General features: G+C 31.3%; 1 protein-coding gene across 2 annotated transcripts in view; it reads left to right on the top strand.

Annotated features, from left to right (window-relative positions):
- The first annotated feature begins 210 nt into the window (after positions 1 to 210).
- The window catches only part of LOC134827074 (protein eva-1-like), a 93,870-nt gene continuing 81,035 nt past the window's right edge, over positions 211 to 13,045 (top strand). For both annotated transcript variants that reach the window (XM_063839609.1, XM_063839610.1), the window contains exon 1: positions 211 to 352. In XM_063839609.1, coding sequence (XP_063695679.1) covers positions 268 to 352 — 85 coding nt within the window. In that variant the 5' untranslated portion in view covers positions 211 to 267. The remainder of the gene's footprint in view (positions 353 to 13,045) is intronic.

Below are 13,045 nucleotides of genomic sequence, written 5' to 3' on the forward strand. Positions count from 1 at the left end.
ATTCAATCGAAGAAAATTTCAAAATATTTCTCAACAATCGACAAAGGTTTGTGTAAATATTTAAAAGTCATTTTGAACACGGGCAAGGGAATAAATATTAATAGAAAAGTGGAACCCTTTTCGATACAGCAAAATTTGCCAATAACTGATTAAAAAGACAAACAAAACCCGGGTGATGTGTTGTTAATTTGATAAGGGATACGGTGTGTTTCGAAAAAAAAATAAAAAGGCTTCTAGCAACGTGCATCGGGAACAAAAGCAAGGAAAATGGATAAATATTTACATGCAAAAGTTTTGCTGGTGTTGATCTTGGTAATAAAAAAGTTTGGCATCCATGCGGGAGACAATCTCGGTGAGTAAGAAAAAAAAGCTCCTTTTTATGTTTCTTTATTGCGCGTGTAAGAAACCCTACGATCCTCGCACACATAATAAAAATGTAATAAATCAAAGGCACTGACGTTGTCACAAGAGGATTATTGTAATTTATTGAAATTTAATACGTGTTTATGTACATTTTCTGGCTAATTATTTGATATCATCATCATTAGGCTCCCTTTTTGAACAGAAAAAAAGGAAAAAAAAACGTTGACTCCTTGAACAAGAAGTGTTACTAAATTTTCATACATTCTCTCGTCGTATGGCATAAATGGAACAAGTTTTGATCGATACAAGTCATCTTGTAATACAAGCTCCTTCAGTAAAGTATCATCAATAAGTAACTGACAACAACTGTTTACCGAGTGAGGGAGAGGAATTTCCTACACATTTGGGAAGAAAATTGGCTTCTAGCCAACTTATTGAACTTTTCTGATTTCCTTCGATTCCTTAGACAAATAATGTATCCTTGTTTTAACTTGCAGCAATTTCAGAGGGTAATACGGCAGCATATTAATAACGAACCGATGATGTTTATGAAGAACGAACGTTTTTGCTGATTTTGTGTCTTTTATTTCTGCACGGAAATCAATACGAAGACATTTCAACTGCAGAGATTGCAGTTTTCAGAGCTTTTATTATGTAGATAAGTACTTTGCTCTTAACTTTGTAAGGTAATCTGATACGTGGATCTAAATAATGGTGCTTAACAACGGAATTTTCCCCAAGAAAATTTAGGTCAGTGGAAAAAATTTGACATTACTGCATGACTGAATAACAAATGATGAGCAGTAAGAACAATAATAAACATAAAATCAAGCTAATTAGCGGAATATTTTAATCAACCCACAATGAAATTTGTAAGTTGGCCACGCTATTTAATTAGCAGATACCAACTCGACTCGAAATAATATAAAAATTAATTTTAATTGAGTATCGGATTTCAATTAAACCCTTGATGATGACAATGATGATGATGAATGCTGTCTTCCCAAGCGACAGCCTGAAATTTTGCGATAGACATGCGTTCTGTAACAAAAAAAAAACAAAAACAAAAAAAGTTTCAAACTTTTCATGACAAGAGTAAATTGTAAATAAACACAGTTCACAATGAAATTATCAAACGGAAACACAGCTGAAAGTGACGTGAATGTCATGCGATGTTGCTGTTTTGTGAGCGAAAAAAAATAACGGAAACAGCTCAATTTTCAAAGTGTGTGTGTGTGTTTGAGCAAATATGCTGTAATAATATGATATAGAAATAAAAAAGGATAACAATCAACGCAACGTACAGTTGGTACAATACCCCACGGACAAAAATTGGGTGAGACTGGTACTTTTGAAAGATCAGAGTGACCCCTTAGACATTTGACCTCAAATTGACCTTTAAGAATGATCCCTTAGAGTACTAACTTAACTCCTTAAAGAATCAACTTAGTCTCATTTGGAAATGGTTATCCGAATACCCAAATAATTAATCCATCGAGAGGTCATTTTGATCCATTAAGACTTAACGCTTTAGTTAAAGGATCAATTTGACCTCTTGAGGGATCAGAATAACTTTGAACATTTATTCATTTATTTATTTTTTTTATTGATGGATGACAAACTCCAAAAGAGGTTAAGTTGATTCCTTATTAAGTTTAATTAATTCTTTAAGGAGATCGGAAAAATCACTTAATGGGTAAATTTGACTCCAAAGAGGTCAATATGATCTTTTAAGAATCAATCTTACACGTTTTTCATCAAAAGAGTACAGAGCTCGAATCGAAAATAAATTTATCTACAAATAAAAAATATATGTGTGAGATGGAAGGAAAAGAACAGAACAAACAAAAAACGACACTAACTACTACTTATTTTATTAAGTACAAAAAATTGCTCGACACTCTGGAGAAGTTCAATTTGTGTCACAGCAGCACGAATGCACATCAGTGTGTTAGCAAAACTTAATAAAAAACAACAAAAAAAAAAAGAGAAATGTCTCTATTAGAGACGTGTGTGATTCATCAGTAAATGTCCCTGCGTCTGTAATATCTCCGAACCCCCTCTGTGTCAATGTGTCTTGGCATCGAATTTGTGTACATAGGAGTCAAGTCGACTCCTTTCTTTTATAGAAAAATGAAAATATAGCAAGATTTCTCCACAGAATTGTAGAAAGAGATGAAAATTTTGCACCAAAATCCTTATTATACATTTTGAATATCATTATTACCTCATATAGATGTCGTGTATGTGTCGATTGATATAAAAAAAAAACATAAAGTTGGGTGTGTTGTTTGTATGGCATTATAATAGACAGATAGGTACTATTTGCATGTGTCTCCAACATATCATCATCATCATCATCGCAGTGCGAGGGAGAAAAGTTATATAATAATTTTTTTATCGGTTTTTCGGGGAGATAGATTGCCATCCGGTGTATGTTGTTGCCGCAGGTTCAGTCACCTTTGTGACATTTGTTTTTTGGGTTGAATCAATGGTGTGCCACTTTTAATTTGAATATTTTATGTATTATGAAAACTTAACCTAGAAACTTCAAGAGTGAGAGATAAAATATCAAAATACGCCTTTGTTCGGCAAACAAGACGTTCCTCCCTCAACGTTATCCAATTCATTCGGAAACATATCAGAAAACCGAACGAAAAGATCATTCAATATTTTATGTGCTTCAATAATATGCCAAATGACATATTCATGTACACGAGGCGATATATTGAAAATAAATGCGGGAAAACGTGATGAAATCGAGAAAAATATTATTTGAGTTATTTTCTTCAACAATAAGATTTTTCAGTAAATATTTCAAAAATACTGAAATGGCTTTGTTATTATTTTTATTTTTTATACTATTATTTTTATTATTTTTTTTTTGTAAATAATTTATTTGTAATATATCAAAATATTTTTTTCAAGAAAAAATAAATTTCAATTTTTAATAAATTTTTTAAGGAACAATTTTTTCACTTTTTAATTTCAAATTTATTTCAAAAATTATTATTTTTTCAAATAGTTAAAGTCTTATTTGAAGTCAAAACATCTCAAATAATTTTTTTTTATTTTTCACAATTTACCGCATTTCCTCGAAAAAGATACGAATAGAAGACGCAGAATAAAGTATATTTGATGAGACATTATTCGACACACAAAGGAGATCGACTTGCCCTGCACCTAAAATATATATCAAGTGTCGTGCACAACGTTATTGGGGAGAAAGGTTTAAGACGACGACACAAAATGATACAAGGAGACGACAAAACATCAGTCACATGACACACACACACACACAATATTGATATTATAAGAGACCATCTATATGATCGGAAAAGATCTGATTCGAATGAAAAACTCATATAAATATGTTTAAATGTCTTTTCTTTCCCACATGTGTGAGGATGTGTGAGAGTATGTGCTCTTTTATTACTATTGATGAACTGCTCTTGGTACAACTGTTCGGTTGTGTTATTATCTTCCAAAATGTAATGCCAAGAATAATAAAAATGACGAAAGATTTCTTGTGAAAAGAAAGTTAAGAAGGACAATAGCGTATTGTGATCGAAAATTCTTTTTAAAATTTTTTTGGGATTTTCTAAAGGAATCTTTGAATTTTATTTAACGTAGAATTATTTAAAAATAAATTAAAAAAAAATTTTTTGACTTCCACTAAATTAAAATACAAAAGTTCTTTAAGACCGTTTGACTTGGAGTTTAAGTTGAATCAAAAATTTAATTTAATTTTTTTTTATATTTTGACGTTATTTATTAAATTTTAAATTAAATTAAATTTTTTTTAAGTCAAAAAAATTAATTTAAATTTGATTCTCATAAAAATCTTAAGTCAAAAATGTTTCGCCTTTTATTTAACCTAAATGAAATATTTAATTAGCTTTCGCTCTTCTTGTCTTTCAAACTAATATTACGGCAATAATTAAATTGAAAGGTGTCACAATTTTTATCAAAAGTTTCTCTTTTGACAAGATACTAAAATGTTTGTTAATGATAAAGGTTTCCTGTACGTAAACTATTAATAATTATGTCAAAAACTCATCAAAATAGTTTCACTTTGAACCTAAAAATCAACAGACGGTCGCTCATTTGTAGCAACTTTTCACCATCATTGTTCAGTAAAAATATGAAGAAAAAGTTATCAAATCGTAAAAGTTATCTCCGTTTCATTTTATTTTGAATATAAAGCCAGTGTTATTGAAATTACTTCAATATTATGATTTAGTGTTTATTTTTCGTTATATTCGCAATGTGAACCTTATGGGTCACTGCATTACACAACTTACTCGCAATGAATGGTGTCTTTGTTCTTTTTCTCTTCTGTTTGAGTACTCCAATATTTATAATAATAACATGCTGTCCTTGACTCTTGCCTCGTTCAATGCATGTGGAAGATATTATAATAATGATAGTATAATGCGCAAAAATACTTTATTCAACACCATCGTCTGCAGTTTTCTGCAAGAAACAGAAATTTTGCAAGAAAACGAGCGTTCGAGACAATAGTTTATTATTTATATTAACGTTAGACGACCGAACGTCGACCTGGAAAGGTGAAAGTCCAAAACCAAAAATTACATTAGGGACTACATTCCGATGATAAATGTCTTTTAATATCCCAACTTTTATTGCCCCAAAATATCGTGAAAAAGTTTTTTGACAAATACTTTCTGCTCTCGTTCCTTTTCTAGCCTATTAATAATATTATTGCGTCGGAGTGTGTGTGTGTGAGTGAGTGGTGCTTTCAAAACCATAACCTTACTTCTTGACATCAATCCTCCCATAATTAAACAGTTTCCTGCCTATACCTGGCTATTTTTGCGTGTGCATGACATTCATAAACTATATATAAAGTACATTAAATGACGCTTTTGACACCGAATACCTTTGATATCGTCGTGCAAAACTTGATCTAGCCACTGATGGTGCAAAATGGAGAAAACTTGGCAATGTCACAAGCATCCCCTAAGATGAAATTTGTTTATGCCACTCTTAATTTACGTGTCTGTTCACATCATTCGTGTGCTTTTGCAAAGACTCTTACCGCTGGAGAAGCAACACATGAGCACGCATCCAAGCGAGCACTTATGATGAACGACGGCAATTTATAATTCTCACACATGCGAAAGCTGACCTTTTACAGTAGAATACAAAAGTTTCGCCAGTGAAAATATATTTCGTTTCATTAACGTTGTCGTCGTCATTAACGCGCTCTGCCTGCCTTTTAAAAGGGGGATTAACAATTTCTGTCGCTATCGCTACGTATCTCATTTACACCAAAAGAACTAATTACGACGCAACACAAGTTTGTCTCAGCGAGATAGAAAGGAGACGACGACGATGATGATGATGATGACAACGGACATTAAAGCCAAAAAGCATTTTCTCATAATCCGTCCATTTTCATTTAATCCTTAAATGTGTTGCTGTAACAGAAACTTGCACTCATTTTCTTTTTAAAACAACATTGCATGTTAATTTAAAGTGAATTCTTTTGTTTCTTCATCCAGCCACGATGAATTCGTTTGATTACTTTGATTGACCAATTGGAGTTTCTTCAAATAAAAAAAATCAATCAAATGAGTTTGAACTTTATTTTTACCGCATTCAAATCTAGTTCAAAATTTGGATGTTCGTCTGTCGTCAAAATATCGAAAATTTTTAGAAACTTTATTAAAATTTTTTCCACGTGTTCATTATTACTCAGTGGAAATTCGAGGAAGACCCGGAAAATCTCGGAAAAAAATTCTGGTAATTCGTAGAAAATTAAAAATTCAGAAAAATTCGCAAAATATTCGGAAAATTTTGGATAAATCCGGAAAATTCGTGGAAATTCCTAAAAAATTTCTTAAATCTTAAAATATTTTTTTAAAAATTTTATAAAAATAATTTTAAAATTTATGGAAAATTTCTTAAATATCTTTGTTCATGGAAAATCTGGGAATTCCTACAATTAAAATAAAGACATTCTTAAATTGAAATGCGGTTAAGCTTTTCGTTTCAACAAATACTTTTAATTTTCTTTTTTTTTCATTAATGGTCCGGTATGCGTTCCATCAATCTCTTCCGTGTATTACGTCAAATTACAATAAACATTTACAAAAGGAGCCTTGAAACGTTAGTCAAGCAATTTTTCAAGTGTATGAATAAAGATAAATAAATGAATCGAGTGCAGAGAAGAGGAAAAACCTAACGACCCTAAACAACGTCGAAATAGAACAATAAAAATGTATTATTTTTAGATGTTACGAAGACGACGCTTACAAATAACAAAAACATTCACGACAACGATTAGAGTTAAAAATGCCGCAAATCGCCTGCCTTCTGCGGAATACTTGAACTAAAATATAATATTTTTCGAAAAAAAGAAAAACATCTCGATCCTTTTCAAATTCCATTCAAGTCAAATGTTGTATTTAAGAAGGATCAACATAATGGTTTTTTTTTCGGTTACGGAGTTACAGCAAGGCTTGAACCGTCAAACAATGTCAGAGGAATAAAGGGAATGTTGATGATATTATGAATAAAGTGCTTCCAGGCAAAAAAAATCGTACTTTTCCTGGATTTCTGTTCCTCTTCTTGTTGTGCCTCCTGGAGAGGAGATGCACAACAATAGAAAATTTTCGAGACAGAAAGAAAAGTTTTAATAAGCTGACTGAAATATCGAATTTTTCATGGAATTTTGTCAAAAAATATAAGTACACTTTAAATTGGTATAATGACAAGAAAACTTAAAGCTTGTCAACTGCAGATTAAATGAAAAGTATAACAAATTTTTTGGCTATATTTTAGAAAAATATTTTCAGTATTTGAATAAAACTTTTTTATTATCAAAAAATAAAAATTATGATCGCCAAAAGAACAGTTTAAATTTTTTTAAAGCCCTTGTAAAAAGAACAAGAAAATTTTCTCATTGTTAAACAATGATTGTTTTTACATTAAAATCATTATGACATTAAACATTGTATTTTTAAATATATTTTTTTGTCTGATAAATAAAAATGTATAGTAAATTTGATTAAAAATTTAAAAATAAAAAAAATATTAAATAAAAATAAGGTAAAAAAATGGCAAGATAAAGTTTTAAGTTTTAAAATATCAAATTTTGTATCAAAATATCAAATATTTTCTGATAACCACTCAACTAAACCAAACAAGTCACTAATAATAAATATCGTCTAGGATAAAGTTTACAAGTCTCTAAAGCTCTTATCTTGAAATAAACTATACTTTATCCTTACCCTCTTATGATTTCCTTGAATTTTGTCTCGTTGCCATGTTTAGAATTCAAGCGATTTGTTTGTTTTTTTTACAAATAAAATCAATCAGATATACAACTTAGACTTGTTAGAATTTCCTAGACACGTTAGATTTCTAGACACGTTTTCTAGACAATTTTTAACCACGTGGCTAATTTTTTTTTAATTGATATTTTCAGAATTTTTTATTAGTCAAAATTAAATTACAAATGAGTAAAATTAATTTTCATTGGACTAATTAAAATAGTTTCTAACAAAGAAACCACTTTTTAGAATTGATTAAATTGCTGCTCATCACATCTATAGTTCTGAAATTGATAATTGAATTCAAATAACGGTACTTAGTGTGGCCCTGTAATTAAATAGTAAACTAAATTTTATCGCTGTGCACGAAACGAATCTCATCATCGCACAAACAATACATTTATTTAATAGACAATGCAAATCCTTTTAAATACACCATAAACCCATTCAAACTTAGCACATACTTTGTATTCCGTTTTAAAATATTCAATATTAACACGCTGCTGCCGCTCGCACACTTATGACAATCCAAACGTGTTTTATTACACATTAAACTGCCACAATCAAGTATAGCGAGGCGCATTCACTCAAAATGCATCCTCCACATTATTACAGATTACGCTATATGTTACACCGACATGGGGAGGGAGTGAAAGGAAAATGTGCCTGATGTGCAATATATTAAGCATGTCGAGAAAATTAAACAAGGATAAGCCATTTCCGCATATCGTTTTCACATTTTCCTCCCTGTCTGCCTGTGATGCAAACTCTTTGTGTGTGTTTCCCAGCGTTGTTGTTGTAACAACATATAGCACAAAAAAAAACAATGAGATGAACTTCCATACAACACACAGACAAAAAAATGCAATTCTGTAGGTAAAACACAGAAAAATATTTGTTAAAAATTATATCAGCATGTCAGTAAATGGGTGAAAATATTACGATAAAGGAAAAACGTGAATGTTCACTACGCGGCACCGAGAAAGAAAAAAAAGAGACATATCGTTATTTAACGAGACCAATTTTTCCCAGTCTCTTTCAGACAAATTTCATGTTTCTCTCTTCTCTCTGTTGTTTCTCTCCCACAGCATCCCGTGATCATCATTCTGCTCAACACTCGTCATAAAAATGCATGGATATAAAAAAGTTTTTTTTTTTAATGTAGAGAACAAAGTTTCATCTTTTTTTCGTGTATGCATGAAAAACAAACAGCACAAATTATGATTATTATTATCACAGAGATTTTAATTGTTTTAACACAACTTTTATTGTGAGAACGAACGAAAATTAGCAGTCCTAACACAAGCAACGGAAAGAGTTTTAATGGTTTATACCTTATTTACGGCCTAATTATGATAGCAAATTAGCCTATTGACGTTTAATTTGGTGCTTCCTTTCAAATTTCCTCGGTCATTACAGCAACACAAGAAGATAACTGGCAGTAAACTGGGCAAGTTATTATACGAGCAGATAATGGAACCTGTGGATGAAAAATGGGCGATATTGATCTCTTAAGATACCAGATTGATCTTCAAGGAGTCATATTGAAATTTTAGCTAAATTTTATGATTATTACCATTAGAAGTTGGTCATCTTTAGACCCCTTTAGACCCCCTTAATTTATCAAATTTACCTCATGAAGGGATTAATTTATTGGGTCTAAAGATGAACTTCGATAGGATTTAATTGATTTTTTAAGCGATCAGTCTAAGATTGACCCTTTAGTAGTAATTTTTCTCCCAAAAAGACCCGTTGGACCCAAAAGGAAGTCAGTCCCTCAAGACATGAACACATTTAACCTCTCAAGAGATCAGATGAATCTCTTGAATTGATTTTTTTGGGGATGGAGATGTTATTTTGAAAAAGGAGTCATTTTGACCTCTAATGGGGTCAGATTAATTCCTTAAGAGCTTGATTTAGCACTATAAGGAATCAATTAGACCCCATAGGGGTCAAAATTGCTATTTTTACAATTTAGCATCTTCAGCTCCAACAAATAATCTTTTTAAAAGTTTAATCTGATTTCTTATTTAAAAACGTTAGATTTTAAAGATCCAGACGGGTCCAGACAAGCCCTGGGGTCTTGAAAATAAGGCTCTCAAACTTTACGTGGAGAAATTCCGAAATTTTTATTTTTTGTGGAAAAAAAATGTTTTTTTTTTATTTTTTCAAAAAAAAAAAGGTGTTTTCGTCCCACTGGGTTAAAATTTACTTCATGGGTCAATCTGATCTCTTAAGGGATCGATTTCACCCGTTTTTTGTCCGTAGAAGAGAGTTAACAATCCCATTTCACTGCTAAGTTGTTTATGGCATTTGTGTGTGAAAATGCTTAAGACTTAATTGCGGAAATTGAACTTGTGTTTAGGCTCAAATTAATGGAAATGAATTCAATTATACCTACTCTTCTGGGGTAACGTGTTACCATCATGGGAAAGTGATTAACAGAGTGCGGATGAACTGAATGACATGTTTCGTCCGATGTCAACTATCAATGAATTTTCGGAAGGAAATATCTAGTTTTCCTCAAAAAAGTTTTGTGGTTTCCTTTTGGCGGTTCTTTTTTCGTCACATTTCCATCTAAATAAATTTACTTCAATCGTACACAAAAAAAAAGTTTCGCAGATTTATGAGCCATCATGCATTGTTAAAACTTTTTCCGCATCAACTTTTCCTAAAAAAAATGCAAAATCTTTTATCTAAAATGTGCAATTTTGTAGGTGAAAAAAACTCACATGTTTGTAACTTTTTTTCGCACAAAAGATTAGACCTACGGCTGACACTGCTTGTTAAAATATATTCACAAAGTTTGTCTGGGCGTTGCAACTGTTTCGCCGTTCAATCTTGGTAAATTATGGGACTCAGGTTATCTTAATGGATTCAAACTGTTTAATGATTTTTTTTAAATGCTTAATTTTTAGTTAGACGACTGAGCTGGTAATAAACAGGTCATCTAAACCAAAACTTATAAATTACACAGCATTTTCATAATTAATTACTCAAAACATCAACAATTCCTTCGTCGTCGTCGACTCGTTCTATTCTCAGCATAATTACAAACAACAAACCTCTCACTTGAACGTTGCACGCACGAGAAAATTTAATTAAGGCTGCAAATAGTCAAATGTTGAATGTTGCACAGAATTACAGAGAAAATGTAAATTAATATATTATTTTGTGTTGCACGATGATGACGACGACAACAACTGACGATATGTGTGCCGTTGCGGTAAAGTGTGTGCGAAGTAGTATAATATATATTTGCAGAAACAATAATTTTTATTTTGCTTGTGAAATTTATTACTTTGGTTAAATTAAATGAAAATGTAATTTGCTGGAGCGACTGGAGACGTATGTGAACTCTCACATAAATGGACAAAAATAGGAGAGAACGAAACCAACTTCCAATTGAATATTTTATAAAACACACAAAACAAACCAGAACACACACACACAGGTCGATGACGTTCCAGATTTGAATCCCATGGGGTGCACCAGAGAAATTTTGTGCACAGCTCTCAGATGGATGTTTTTGTTAAATAAAATAAACCAAAATAAACAATTCAGTGCAGAGAAAAATGTTTAAGTCCAGAGAAAGTGCATAGGTACAATTTACATCAAAGAACTAATTATTTAAACAAATTTCAGTTCATAACAAACAACTTGAAAGAAAATTAAGAAACAAAAGGATAAATTGACAAAAAAACAAGTGTTAAAGATTGAAAGTATTGAAAAAATCGATTCTTCTATTATTATTTAATTACATTTCTATATAAATTTCTAACAATTAAATTATTTCTGTTTAAATTTAAAAATAATAAACTTTTTAATTTTAAAACAGTAAAAACAGAACATAAAAAATGATTGATAAAGCAAAAATCAAACTCAAAAGAAATTCACCTTCAGGGCAACATTGACAATTCAAATTCACATTGAGACTCCATTTGAGGAAATGACATGAGCTAACGCAAAATCAAAGGAAAGAAAATAAAAGAGAACCGTAAAACAGAAAATTAAGTTGTCAAGTTCACCTTTCACTCTACCTCGCACTGTACCGTTTCACAAAGAGAACCAAAAAATTTCCATTCGCTCCAATTATTAACTCATCTAACAAATTTTTCTAACAAAGCCCACCACTCTCATAACTCTTCAAAGTACACGCACCGACGACACGACACAACTAACCTACAAAACCATAACATTTCCCATCCATTTGACAAAGCGTCTATTAAAGACAATAGATGGAAAAATTGGAGGCAGTGTCACACTTGCCTGCCTGCCTGCCTAGCTTGCTTGTTATTCAGCGGCTCCTGTGATTTAGGAATTTTAATTATCTTTTAAACGACATTGTTCTGCTATTTTACACAGACTTACTGACTCACACTCCGAAAAATGGATTGTCACGGTATTTATTTTTCCATATGTATGAAAATAGAAAAATTATTATATTTTTAGGGAGTGTTAGCGATGCATAAAATTGCGTGACAAACTGTTATAAAAAAAGGCGACAGAAGTATGTATAGGTATGTGCAAGTACCTGCCAAAAAAGGTACAACAGTTTGTTTGACATTATTTTAATATGTTTAATAATGTGTTGTCGCGATTTGCTGTGTCTGCGGGAGTTGGTGCGACAACGATAAGGAATGTGTCGTAACAACTTTTTTTCCGTTTTTATCGCGATAAGACGAACATTTGCGGACAAAAATCTGTGTGTTCATCATTTATTTTATTGTTATTTTGGCACATCTATAAAGACGTTTTTTTATGTCTCAAAAAGTTGTTCAAACTTTGAAGTTCGTCTAATACCAGTTAAACTTCTTAATTGGAATCGGTATCTTTTAGAGAGCAATAATATCACGGTGGGACAAATTAATTGACTTGCTCCAAAAATGCTAAAAATTTAAATTATTAAAATTTTTCCAGGACTAAAAAATCTTCGACGCGTGATTTTTTAATTTCAACAAGTCATTTTTTTCAGTGATTTCTTGAAAATTTCTCTTGATAAATTAATTTAATTTTATAATTGATTATTTTTTGACCGTTTTTGCTCTTATTTTCACTTATTTGCTATCCATACCTATGTATCAATTTTTTTTGAGTAAAATTTGAATCTGTAACCAAAAGCCCTTTTAAACAAATTCCAAACCTTCTTTTTGAAAAATAATTAATAAATCAGCAGCAATTTTTAAGTACTCGGGAACATGTTCTCGCCTCTTGCTTTCAAGCAACCAAGTCCCTTCTTTGACACGGAACCAACGACAGGTGATTGCACAGGTTATTGATTCTACGATTTAAAATATACGTCTAAAAAAAATATAAAATATACGTGTCATTTGTCATTAGGTCGTAACAACCTGTCGCTGGTCACATTGACATTCCTTATG

Source organism: Culicoides brevitarsis, chromosome 1, assembly GCF_036172545.1.
Source record: "Culicoides brevitarsis isolate CSIRO-B50_1 chromosome 1, AGI_CSIRO_Cbre_v1, whole genome shotgun sequence".
Classification (NCBI taxonomy): Eukaryota; Metazoa; Arthropoda; class Insecta; order Diptera; family Ceratopogonidae; genus Culicoides; species Culicoides brevitarsis.